The sequence below is a fragment of the Polypterus senegalus genome, chromosome 6 (genome assembly GCF_016835505.1).
Source record: "Polypterus senegalus isolate Bchr_013 chromosome 6, ASM1683550v1, whole genome shotgun sequence".
NCBI lineage: Eukaryota > Metazoa > Chordata > Cladistia > Polypteriformes > Polypteridae > Polypterus > Polypterus senegalus.
In genome coordinates this window covers 112,544,960-112,558,696 of record NC_053159.1, presented here as the reverse complement: position 1 = coordinate 112,558,696, position 13,737 = coordinate 112,544,960, and the positions used below count along the sequence as shown (strand labels likewise).

General features: G+C 37.8%; 1 protein-coding gene across 1 annotated transcript; it reads right to left on the bottom strand.

Annotated features, from left to right (window-relative positions):
* Positions 1–3,832: 3,832 nt before the first annotated feature.
* Positions 3,833–12,897, bottom strand: hspb1 (heat shock protein, alpha-crystallin-related, 1). The gene is made up of 3 exons (XM_039756802.1): positions 12,456–12,897; positions 8,495–8,558; positions 3,833–4,445 (listed from the first exon to the last, which is right to left on the bottom strand). Exons 1-3 carry the CDS (start codon positions 12,811–12,813, stop codon positions 4,280–4,282), a joined length of 588 nt encoding a protein of 195 aa, XP_039612736.1. The 5' UTR covers positions 12,814–12,897; the 3' UTR covers positions 3,833–4,279.
* Positions 12,898–13,737: the final 840 nt, after the last annotated feature.

Genomic DNA, 13,737 nt, shown 5'->3' with positions numbered 1-13,737 from the left:
TGAGCATATAATTTTCATCAAACATATAAAATTTGTCAGTTTCAACAATTGATATATTGATTTGTTTTGTTTTCAGTTAAATATGGATTTAAACAATTTGCAAATTGCTGCATTCTGTTTTTATTTTAATTTTTACACAATTTCTCAGCTTTTTTTAGAAATGTGGTTGTAGGCTATATCTCCAAGCTACTGTATACCAATGCTTTCAGCAGAATGCATCTTTAGATAAGATGTGACAGAACTGGCAACAGGACCTTTCAGTTTTCAGATTTTTAGGTAATGAATGGAGTATCAATAAAACATATTCCTTAATTTGTGGGAAATAAGCTTTTACTTAATTCATAATTGTTTATTGCACACATCTTTCTTGATGTAGGCTATTAAAAATGTATCTTGGCAAAGACCATAATTGTGAACAATGTCAGTAGGCACCTGCTTCACTGGACACATGTCTTAGGAATGTCACCACCTTGAACCTTATTGGAATAAAATTATTGGAATAAAATAATAATAAAGTCAAAGGAATAATGATATCAATGAACACCCAGGTCTAGCTCTTGAATCATGGGTTCAAAATAGAACTAAAAACAGAAGTAAAAAATATTGTGGGTATCATACCTTAATTTTGTAAGATTTAAAGGCCATAATAAAGTATTACTGTCTTCTATAATACTTGGTATTTTTTCCATGTATCTATTTTTCTCTGCTTGAAGAAATATGTTGTGTCATCTGTGCTAAATTTACCTTTAACCAGCCACTGCCTATGCTTCTTTACTGTTGTATAACTCATTTTCAAATTAGTCCTTCTTTGAAATTCACGAACCTCACACCATAACCTGTTGCTTTTGTGTTTGAACCAATTTGACACTGAGGAAGAAATCTTATTAACTGTAATGATTATAATTAGTTAACTTGCAATACCAATGACTGTATTATGTATTATTAAAAAATATACTATATATAATTTTTTCTTCATTTATGTAGAAAAAGAATTAAGCTTGTGCACAGAATTAAGAGACTAACTTGCATTCTTTTATGAGAAACCGCTGACCTCTTGATACTAACAGAACACCCTGTGATATTATAAATCAGTTGTGACCAGTTTCTGAACTCTTGCTTAAAACTATTTGAGCGTATTTCTTAAAAATGTGAGTGTCCTGATAACCTCTTTATCTGAAAGAAGCAATGTGCACATTCCAATTCAGGGAGTCGCAAGCTATGGTAATTTATATATAACCTCAAAATGAACTGCCATATTATTTTTTTGTTTAATAAAAACACTAGTTACAAAGAGGGAAGGAAGCTCCACGTTAGGCTACAGGCTGTCTGATCTGACCAGTCAGTGGCACTGAGCTGAGAGTTGCTGCAGCCTTTTTGACTAACCAAGAATAAAGAAATTGCTTTTTACTTTTTATTGGTGTCCGCCTCCTGTTGTTTCCAACTTTCAGCGACCACAACACCAACTATGACTTGAACTCTTATTTTTTTTGCGTGAATCCGTAGCCTACAATAAGACAGTTTTTTCAAAAGCTTCCTAAAACTCAACATAATTATCCACCTTAATAAAATGACAAATGCCTGCGTGTGTTTCTGTGTATCTGTGTGTCCATCCATTTGCTATGTCTCAGTTATATGCAATTTGGTATGGGATTCATAAAAGCAGTGCTGATGTTGGTGATGTGCCATCTGTTGGAATGAAAAAGTACATGCATTACAAAACACATTACAATAGAGGGTGCACTACAAACATTAACGACGAATTGCACCATAAAGAGAGTAACTGCTGGATGGACAGATATCAGCTTATTAGATTTAAAACTGTCTTAGATAGGTAGCACAGCAAGTTAATATATATGTCACTATGATCAAAAGTTTTTGTTGCATCTTCATAAAATTAAAGCATGTAGTAAAACACAATCTCTCTTATTTGAACACTAATACCCTGTAAATGTTAAATGTTGTTCAATCTTGTCTTTAATAACTGCTTGTGATAACTGTCCTGCATGGCATTTTAAGTTAATCAAACAGGCTCCTGTCTTACCTACAATGTTACCCATATAGATTCTGATTCCCCGTAAGCCTGTAATTAAAGGGCATGTTAAGTCAAAGCATGGATGATCAAGTGAACAGGTTTTTGGGTAAGTTCATGTCCAGCTACGTGACAGTAATTTATCCAAGTAGCAATCCACACAGACTTACTCAGAGCCACTGGCATTGTTTTTTGTGGTTTTAACCTTTACACATATTAAAATTAAATCAACCCCAAGTGTTCTACTGTATCTTGCATTAGTTCTTAATAATTCTGAAAGTTTCATGGCAATGCACAAGTCAGTTATCGAGATTAATGGGAATATGATGTATCCAGTTCATACAAAATGAATGCAGGAAGCCAGACATTCACACTACAGCAATGTGTGCCAAAGCTAAGGGGTTCCAGTCTCATGTTGTCAGTTCATTGGTTTCTTTCTCTGATTAGAAATTTTTTAGCTCCTAAGAACTACAGCATTGGGCAACATTGTTTCAGATTTAATGGATTGGTTAAATTTGTCTGAGTGGTCAAGTCTATTGCTTGGTCACATATCATATTTGAATTTGCATTTCAAAAATGTATACAGTGGAAGTGACGTTGAATGGGCTGGTGAGGAATTCTTCTAGGTTCAGATTTTCAAATTAAGCTTCTTCAGGACTTTAGTAACTGCACGCTTTAATTCCAGCCAGCTCCATAATTAGAACCAAATCATTTGTACCGATGGAGCTTTTTATATCCATCCATTGTTGAATATAATTAATCCAGTTTTATTTCCTGGTGTCAGAGTTTTTGCCAGCAGCTTCAGGCATAAAGCGAAAAGCAGCTAGAGACATTACACTAGTCCATTGTAGGTCACACTGGAACAATAGGGCAATTAATCTATTATGCTTTTATGTATGGGAAAAGCTGGAGTAAATTGTCTGGAATTTGAACCTGGTGTCGTTGAGTTATTGAGCAACTGCACTAACCATGCTGGTACAATGCAAACCTCATTAAACATATAATGGTGAGAAAGGCACATTATAGTACATGTATCAGTCAGGAGGTTCATTGTCCAAGCTCCAAGTCCCTGTATCAGAGGTATTCCAGCCATCCATCTGTCTATTATTTGGTGACATTTGAACCTAGCATGTAGGACTTTGGTTATTGAGCCACTTCAATGCTTTTTGATGTTTATTGAACTTTTTTGCATATTAATGTGTGACCTCACTTAATATTATTCATAGTTCACAACTTGAATACCAAAGCAGTAATCTTTAGAGGCAGGATGATTTTGACAATGCTTTCCCAAAGAGACCACATGCAAACACAAGTGCATTCTAGAATTACTGATGGTGGAATAGAAGGTCTGGGCAACCTGCCCGGGGTTTGTTTCCTGCCTTGTGCTCTGTGTTGGCTGGGATTGGCTCCAGCAGACCCCCGTGACCCTGTAGTTAGGATATAGCAGATTGCATAATGGATGGATGGAATAGAAGGTGAGTATTGAACCAGACCTGTGCATGTCATATGAGTTCCAGATTTTTTAAAGACAATATTCATTTGCAACAATTATTTTCCAAGACTAGTAAACCAAGTCTAAAATGGCTATATCACATAACCAATTTAATTGGGGAATATATTTTACCTACTTATTGGCAGAATATAGAAAAATGTTAAGCTAGTAAGTGGGTTTTGAGAGAACTGTTTCTCAGTGATGGGTAAAGTGCCTACTTTGTACATACATGATCAGAATCCAGTCACATGGTATAATACAGAAGGCTTTATGAAAAACTGAGAAAGGAAAAGACAGTTCATCAAAAAGTCTAATATTTTAGCCTTTTAATTATCCTGCTGAGGTACATTTCTGCATCATGTAAGGAAAGTTCCAAGTTTACCCCTTGACATTATTGACATGTATTGATTTCTTAATGGGGCCCTGTCTTGTATTAGTGTTACTCTGGTCATTGTATCATGTGTATTAACCATATTGCAGTTTACTTTATAATGTTATGAATTTGTGCAAAGAATCTAAGAATACCAAGTAACAGTAATATGCCAAGAGTTTTTATTCTTTTTAGTGTGAAGTAACCATCAAATGGAGTAACAAAGAATTAGAGAGTCTGGTGTCTCATAAAACTAGCTTAGCTGTGATGCAAAAGCAAGAAGCTGAAGACATGACACCAATTGCTCAATTCTTTAGAATTGGTTGTGGCACTGCTTGTAATGACACTGTTAACTGGGAACACCAAGTATGTGCTTCTTATCCATGAACTATTTTTTTGCCACAGCACCTTCTGGAGTCTTTTTCTCCACCGTGACAGGAATGGTGATTTCAGCAGCTTCAATAGCTGGTTTGGCCAGAGGAGCTTCAATTGTCAGTATTCCCTCAGGAGACAAAGTTGAGGACACTTTATTCATATCAGTGCCTGCAGGGAGACTAAAAAGAGGAAAACAAGCCATGAGACCTTTTGTTTAACTGAACATATATTGTCAGCAAAGTTGCTAGGAAGACCTGATCTTTTTATAGTACTATGTATAGGACCCTTAATCCATTACTATTATTTAATGTTGGAAAACATTGAGAATCAAAATGCATAACCTGAAGTGTGAAGTTTCAGCATTAGCCATTGACAACCATCATTCACCCTTTGATTTCTCCAGTGCCGTTCAAACTATGCAACGTTTCCAGCTGAGAACTAATCTGAAGAAGATGTACTTCTTAGGCTACAGGAAGTGTTACTGGAACTTTTTTGCTTTCAGCCATTGGACTGTATAATGCCTCCTTATTTCATGCCCATGTCAGCCTATACAGCTATATTGTATTGGTATAGGGACAATATAAAGTAAATTAAGACCGAGTGTATTTTCTATAGAGCTGTAAGTCTTGCACTTATGTAATAGTTTTCATTTTATTTTTATTCTTTTGCACTGTGACTTTATTTTCTATGTTGCTGCTGGAGTACAGTTCTTTCTTTCTTTCTTTTTTTGCTACATTGGTGTGTGTTTTTTTTTTAAATACAAATACAGTAAAACTGCTTGGACAAGGCAATGGTCCTGGAAAAGAAGATTTCACACAAAGGCTGTGATGAAAATTTAACTGGAAAGTTTAGCATGTAAACACTGTGAGTTCATGCTCTTAAGATAAAAGAGGAAAATGAGACCCTTATAAACTCCTGCAGACACTGGGAAAAACCAATAAAGATAAGAGCTGACAGCAGCACCGAGACTGCTGCACATCAAGCACAAGCTTTTACAGTGAAAAAGCACCTTCTGCTCAGTGGGTTTGACTAAGTACACCACATAAGGTTTGAGTTTTCGTCTGCACCCGACACAAAGACTTTAATATGCAGTTTTATTCCTGTTTCACGCTTGCATGTCTCATTTTCCTGAAATAAGGCATTCATATCTATCTATCTATCTATCTATCTATCTATCTATCTATCTATCTATCTATCTATCTATCTATCTATCTGCCATGACGGCATCAGTCATTGGAAGTATTATTTATGTGTAAAAGAATAACTGATATTGACACATTTTTTGCCTGTCATTGTTTTTGCTGCATTGAAGAAAAAAGCTTTTTATGATGAATTTTAAAATGTTTCATCTGTTCATAGTCCAGCAATCACATGTCATGTTGACAGCCATTATACATACTGTACAGTGGGCATTCAAAGATATATTGTCTTGCTCACTTATGCTTAAGGCATTTCATTTTGTTTTTGAATCAAGTGTGACTTGAGATAGTTTTTTGAGGGTTGTTTTCTTGAATATTGTGCAAGGAAATTAACTGTGGCTATAGGATAAAATTGAAAGTGGTAGGTGGATTCTTAAGTATTCACTTGTCCATGGCACTCTACTGCAAAAATGTGTATATGTGACCCAGTGTGAAGGAAACCTGAATAGCACTGGCCAAGGCCCAGGAGATGAGCAAGAATAGATTATGTTTTGTGTTATCTGCAATATATCATCCATTTTTGAGTCCATGTTTTCTATTACATGATCATATGAAGATGAAGTTATAACAGTATTTATAATGTAGCATCTTGTAAATCAAACTCATTTGCATGCAAAATTTGTACTTGACAATCTGTAAAAAATTCTAGAGAAGAAAACATAGTATTAACCCTGTTAATTTTAAGTCTACAGATGGACCTCTAAGATAAACATTTGACACACCATGGTTTAATTAAAAAATTACATACTGGCAAATTTGTGGGTGCCTGAATCATAATCAGGAGAATAAAATAATTATTAATGCTTGGGACACCCCACAATAGCCAGATTCTGGGTGCGGCTGCATGCCAGTGTAATGATCAGAATGTCCTCCAAAGCTTTTTCATTTTTTGTATGTTTTTCAGAGCTCTGAGTGGATGTGTACCTTTCCAAGCGTGACTCTGAATTGTTTTCTTAAACATCCTGATGTATATGGTGTTCATTTTTCTCGTAATGCACTACCTTCATAATGTCAGTTGTGTCAGTTAACTGCTCAGTGGCATCAAGTGACATTTACCATTTGTTCCTTCATTTTTTCATGTTGTTTTGTTTGAGATCTCATATGGCCACAATGTTGTGATAATAATGCATTTGATATCACACCAAGCATTTTCTCTTTGAAAGGAGGCCTAGAGGAACAGTTAATGTAATTTCCACATTCTAAGTTTACAGATTTCTAGTAGTTGCTTTCTTGTTTTATGCGTCATTGCACATTGCAGTTTTACCAGTTACAATAGTATTTATTTGATTACCTTTTAATTGTTTTTGGCTAAGCATTGAGGTTTTGAGCATTTGATTAGGCTGGTGCTCACCCTGACCAAACAGGCTGACGGGAATGAAATGAGCCTTTGCAGAACTTGCTGTTGAGGTTCACAAGGTTTAGCCCAGGTTTCATCTCTAGCTCTGGTTTCTTTTCTTTTTATTCATATTTCAATAGCCTTTTCAGCTTATGTTTTTAACTTATGTTTTTGCTTTCTTTCCTTTTGTGTTGTATTATTTCTTAATATCGTTTAGGTTGTTTATTTTTTGTATTATTGGGTTATGCTGCTCATATATTTATAAGTCCTTTATCTTATGCACTTAATAACCTGAATGTTGATCCTAGAGGGACAGGCCCCCCTAATTCTGCAGCGGAGGGACTATTCTCGCCCTTTATAATAGGCTGAGAGGCCTCAGTGCTTTGCTGATACATTAGTTTTCATACGGGTGTTGTTTGGCTCCCGTCTTTGGATTCTCTTTATAAGTTCTCTTTTTGACTTTTTGGTTTGTAGATTTTTGGTCTTGTCTGTTAATTTTGATATTTAGGTTGCAGATTTGGTGTTGGCTCATTTTTGGGCTGTCAATTTGAGGCAATCTTCTTGTTTCAACTTGTTTTAAACTTTTCTTAGTTTCATTCAAAATTTCTTTTTGAATATACTGTATTATTATTGTAATAAGTAATGTTTTGTTATTTGGGACAGGGGTTTTGTGACTCGTCTACTTCTTTTTCTTTGGTCTATGCTGGCTGCAAAGCCTTCTTCTTGAGTACTGATGCTAGGATTAACTCTATGCTTTTAGTTTTTGAGGCGAGATGTTTTTAACTTTTGTGGAATCACAAGACGACCATTAGGCTCCAGTTTTTGTCTTTGTCTGTTTTCAGGGTACTGTTATGGCCTTTAATATTATATTTGCAGCACATGCTGTATCATTATTGTGCTTTTTTAATTAAGATTAGTGTCGCATAACAGCGATTGACACCAGTTCTAGTTTTCAAATCACTTTGCTTTCCTTCTTTCCTTGCATTATTGTTCTTCACCATTTGTGCTTGTTGTATACATTTTATTCCTGACTGAGAGCTCATCGGCTCTTAACTCGAGCAGATACAGAAGTCCACTCCTGCAATTTGCAGTCAGTCCAGTCACTGGGGTTGTCACACAGCACAACTGAGGCGTAATGGACTTACAGTATGCTGCGACAGTTTACAGCTTGCAGGGATTTTCTTAAGATTAGATAAATGAAGACTACAAGTGAAAATTTTAGGAGAAGTCATATAATGTGACATGGGCTTGAGACAAGTCAGCAGTCTGTTAGCATGACATAAATCATTTCTTTTTTTTTACATGTCTTATTGAACTAGTTGTATGTATTTTGTGAACTTGTGAACCTCTGTTTATTGCAAAGCCTTTACCAGAGGAGCTTATTTAGGGAATTCATCAAAAACCTGGGCCAGCAGTGACCTATTTAAGACGTTTCAAATGTTCATCTCACTATTTTACTTTTTTTCTCAACATCCACCACCAAAGCAGCCTCCCCCAACCATTCCCTGCGTCATTATTCTTTTTTTGTTTTCACCACATTGTGTCTATTTGCATTTACATGAATATTATTTCAGAATACACATGCAAATACTGTATATGGGGTGGTATAGAGGACTAATTAAACTCTCAAAATTTTACAAATTAATAAATTGGATTTTGCATTACTGTAAAGAGAATGGGACAGAATGCTTACGTGTATTTCCTTGTGAAACATCTGGAAATATAGCCATGCTCATCTTGTCTCTCCTCATGCTTGCCTGCAAGCCACAAAAACAAAACCAGTCAAACTAGCAGACAGGTCAAGAATTACATAGAAAGGCATTTCAAGGACTTGCTTTAGGGACCTACGGTAACTACAGCCTTCCCCCTTTAAATTAAAATTAAAATTAAATTAATTTATTCCCATAAATTGGATTGCAGCAGAACTTAATTACAAGAAAGATGGCGGGGTGTAGATGACAGAAGGTGAGCACTCACCCCATCATATTGCTTGAGCATCATGTTGCAAAGTAATACTTTCCTTGGGATGCTATACACTACCAGTTTGTCAGTGACTTTTCTCAATGAGACAAAATAAGGCCATTCTACTGTGAAAATCCTCTGTCATCTTCCTCAGGAAAGTCATTTACTGAGCAAACTATGACTTCTTGCATAATGCTGTCCCAGCCGTACATTTTCAAAGAACAGTGATCAGGTAACAGGTCATTATGTGTTAAGAGGGCATAGTAGTTCAGTGAGACAGGCAACTATACATACTATAACTTGTCAATTACAAATTTGTAGCAAATGTAACATTCAAACATCTCTGACTGATAAGCTGTAAACAGCTCTGTAGTTGAGTAATGGATGGCTTCATGAAATTTTAACCACTGATTTGCTTGTAGCTTGTGCACTCATTGCACATGCATGTATCACTCACAGCTTTTATTTTTTACAGCCTCTTTCTACAGCAAACACAATCCCATGGCATTTTACAAATAGAAAGTACTGTTTACATATGTTTTTGCAGTAGAGGCACATTTAAATCAGTGCCTTACTGTGGGTTGAAGGATATAAGTAAACAGGTAAACTTGTGTTTTAAAGCCCAAGTCACACAATGACACACAGTCTGTACTTTTGTTGCTCTAGCCTTTTCCAGGAGCGAGTTAGTCTTATAACATCCAAAACAGATACACAAGACAACACATCAAATAATTCATCACTAACAAACAGAACCTTAAGCCCTTATATTAAGTTCTGTCAGCTTGGCACATATGTCCAACCTGGCATCACAGTAACAGCTGGTCCCATAGTCGCAGCTCTGTCCTTCTGGAATGGACTGCAGTTAGTTGATGACCCTGAGCCATGGTCATTGTCACTTTTGTCATTGTGCAAAAAGGCAACCAAGAAGAAAGCTGCCCTCATGCCTGAGTAAGCACCTGAAGAGTCCTCATGTATGTAGAAGAAGCCTGTGTGCCGGGTTTAAATTATTTAAATTATATCTTTCTATCATAAAAGGAAATCCTGCAACGAGACATTCTCGGAGATAATTTCAAGTCCCGCGAGGCAAGACTTTATGCATTGGGATTTTGAAAAACCTCTCAAACGTTTACAACCATGCACATAGTACAATCATTTCTCATTCGTGTGAATGCTGTTTTCAGACACAGTTCATGTGCTCTCAGCACCTACCAATTTTTATGTCACGATTTAAGTCCAAACACGGAATCAAAATTCAATGTGATGTTGATGAAGAGGTAATTCCAAATATCATTTTTACTGAATTGTTACAGTAAAGGTCAGTCAGTCAGTCATTGTCCAACCCGCTATATCCTAACACAGGGTCACAAGGGTCTGCTGGAGCCAATCCCAGCCAGCACAAGGCGCAAGGCAGGAACAAAACCCGGGCAGGGCACACACACAGACACACACACACACACACCAAGTATAATTTAGGACTGCCAATGCACCTAACCTACATGCCTTTGGACCGTGCTAGGAAATCAGAGTACCTGGAGGAAACCCACGCAGACACGGAGAGAACATGCAGAATCCACGCAGGGAGGACCTGGGAATCAAACCCAGGTCTTCTAACTGTGAGGCAGCAGTGCTACCACTGTGCCACCGTGCCGCCCTACAGTAAAAGTGTAAGTTTAAAAAGTATTTGCGTGTTAATTTCAAAGCCAAAAAAATGAAAATGTATAACGCAACGAATACCTCTAACACAACATGAAACATACATGCAGAGCAGGTTAGAGATTATGAAAGTACTAAAATTGAAAAGTCTCAAAAAACTGATAGTAAAGGTCACATTAGCGCTAACAAATGGAAATTATTACTCTGTGAAATAACAGAACAGCAAAAAGACATTGAATATATGGACACAGGTGATATGACAGAAGTATGTAGATATTGTTCGGATTTAAACTTTAAGTCGGAGACTTGTAGATCATCTAATCTGTGTTGCCATCAGGGAAAAGCAGTGTTTCTTCTCAATGAAGAAGCCTATCCATGAGAATTAAAAGATTTGTTATTTGGTGAAAGTGAAATCCACATACACAAGTGGCAGAGACATGAAGTAGCTGGTGCATAGCGCAGGCAGGGGGGTTGGCAGGTGAAGCGAGCAGAGGGTGAAGCCCACTAGTTATTTAAAATATAATTCAATTAAATTATAATATATATTATATATATAATTATAATTTGTATTTATTATTATTATTCAATTTAATTATATATATTTAATTATATTTTATTATATAAAATATACCCTGACTTTCAGGAGGATGGCCAAACTGACACACCATGTCACAAAGCTCAAATAATTTCAAACTGATTTCTTGAATGTGACAATGAGTTTACTGTACTTAAATGGCCTCCACAGTCACCACATCTTAATCCAACAGAGCACCAATTTGAATCCAGAAGAACTAAAAGTATCCTGGTAGGAGAGTACTTTCTCTGGACATGATGCCATTCTGATATAAAGCAGACAGGCACCGCAGAGCTAACATTATAACTGCTGACTGAGGGAAGAAAGCCAAGCAAACTCAAGGTGGACATGTAGAGTTGGCACAATGAGCACCCCAGCCAAGAACTGATATGCCAGCTGTTGTGCCACCATGAAATTCAATGTATCTCCCAATACTCAGTATAATAATATGTCTATAAACCTATTTTATACTTTTATTTAGGTATTTAAGGTGACACAGTAATGTACCCTTTAGAGTTGTAGCCTCAATGCCCCAGAGAAATCAATTCAATTCGTGACTCAGACACACTGTGTCAACACTTTAAATAAAAAAGAAAGAAGCCATGGCGTATCACCAGAGATTGGCATTGTGTTGCATTTTGGTCGGACATGTAGCTAAAAATTTTGCTGTGCTTTCTACATCCAACAATATTATTAGATTCTCCCACGTCCTATAAAGTCAGACAATATCGGCCTGAAGAAGTGTGGGTGTGCCAATAATATCAATCATTCTCGCCTTCAGGATTTTTTGCCCCAAAGAAACCAAAACAGAGCGCCACAACTGACCAGCGAGTGATGGAAGCACAATGGTGTAACCAAAAAATGAGCTTTCTTCATTTTGTTATTCACATACCTAAACTGAGGTGAGTTGGGAATATCCATCTTGTATCCCCAGCCATTCTCATGCCTTTTTTCTGGTTCTTATTGCACTGTCTGTATGTTTCAGTTATCTATATTTTGTAGCATGGTGTCGCTCACAGCTTAATGGCTTTGGATCTGAATGTTCTCTTGGTGTCTGTTAGGGGCACAGGTCCTCCAAAGGTCATTTGTGTATGTGTGGATGTGTACATATTTGATGTAGTGGTGCCTCATTCCATCTACAGTTAGTTTCTGTTCCCCCAATCCTTCTGAGGTGTGCTTTGGCCTTTTAAGACCTCAACATCCAAAACAGATCACTAGATGTTAAGGGTTCAGCAAGATGCTCGCAGCACTTTCCTTCCTGAAATATATTCCAGCTCTCTGTAGACACATAAATGTCTGATTACATTTTTTTTGGTCTTTTACTGACCACACTAAATAGACTGAGGAGCTAGCGGGTGTAAGGCTTCTACTCTCTAAAGTTCACACGATGGCACCAAAATGGCATAGTCCCCCCCAGCCCTGAAAGACCCTCAGTGTTCATCCCAGAGGTCAACTGTTTACTCACCCATAATTTCGACTACTCCATCTTTTGTCTTCACTACCAATTCTTCTGGTGAAAAGTGGTTCACATCAAGACTGACCTTCCACTGCTCAGGAGTCTGCCTTATCTCTGACACCCCGCTGCTCAGCTGGCGGCTCAGAGCTCGCGCGTAAGGTGACATGGCCGTTTCTGGGGTGGCCGACAGAGGTGGGGGGCCACGCATATATCCTGGCCAGTGAGTGGTGTGCCACTGCTGCCAATCCTCGGGCAGTGCTGGCATGCCAAATGATTGGTCAAAGATCCTACTGCCTGGCATCCAGTCTCGAAAAGGATCCCAGCTGGGACTGCGGAGGAAAGAGAAAGGGATGCGGCGCTCAGACATGATGATGGCCCTGCTGCCTGTGGACACTGAAGAGGGGCACTTCTGTTTCGTGTTTCTCCTAGGCAGCTTGTGCGGGGCGCCTCCCTTTATAACCCATGCCAGATATTTATAGAAAGTACTAGAATGTCTATTCATGGAATACAGCTCCACGGGAATGGAATTTCAAGCCTGCCTGACCCAGCTGATGACTTTCAATTGTAATCCCTCTCTTGGCGGCTACAACCGGGGCCAAAAACTGAGAACCGGATGAGTCACAGCTCTGGGCTGGACACTTTGAAAGCCCAGCTCTTGTTCCAGTATCTGTTTTTAACTTTGTGAGCACTACACTCGACTCATGGTCAGAATATGAGGGCACAATCCTGAAAAGTTATGCAGGTTTGCTCAGTTCAGGTCAAGAAGATGCAGCTTAGAGATGGTGCAGGGAGATTAAAGTCAAGGCAGAGGCTGAAGTCGCCATTCTGGCTCCTCCGACTTCCAGCTTGGTGTCAAATAGGTTGTGAGCTGTAGGCCTCCCTTGATATTGTGGCACACAGCATAAAAAGAAAATCAAGCTGGAGGTTTGAGTTACATTGTGATTTGAAATGAGACTTGGAATTTATGTTTCATCTTTATGGAGGGATGGTAATCAAGTCAGGTAAGGAAGACAGAGGGTTCAAGGATAAGGTACAGTAGTCGTGCTCGTGGCATTGGAGAGTGAAGACATGTTACATCTTGATTGGCACAGATAAGTAAGTTTTTCACTGTACTCTGACAATTATAACCCTGGTGCTAGTAATCCTGGCCCCTGTTGGTTGACACTTGTAGCACTTATTTCCTGCAGTTCCTTTTAAGCAGATGTTTAGAGTTAGTTGTTTCTTCATGAATTCAAAAAGGCTCAGTTTATGTTTATTCTCATAGCCATGGTGCTACAAGATTGTCACAATA

What these genes read in the sequence shown, in the direction of transcription:
- hspb1 (XM_039756802.1), bottom strand. Translation starts at nt 12,813, where the DNA reads ATGTCTGAGCGCCGCATCCCTTTCTCTTTCCTCCGCAGTCCCAGCTGG. An exon ending in TGGAGTAGTCGAAATTATGG is followed by an intron (nt 8,559 to 12,455) that starts GTGAGTAAACAG and finishes TGTGGCTTGCAG; the next exon opens with GCAAGCATGAGGAGAGACAA. An exon ending in TGTTTCACAAGGAAATACAC is followed by an intron (nt 4,446 to 8,494) that starts GTAAGCATTCTG and finishes TCCTCTTTTTAG; the next exon opens with TCTCCCTGCAGGCACTGATA.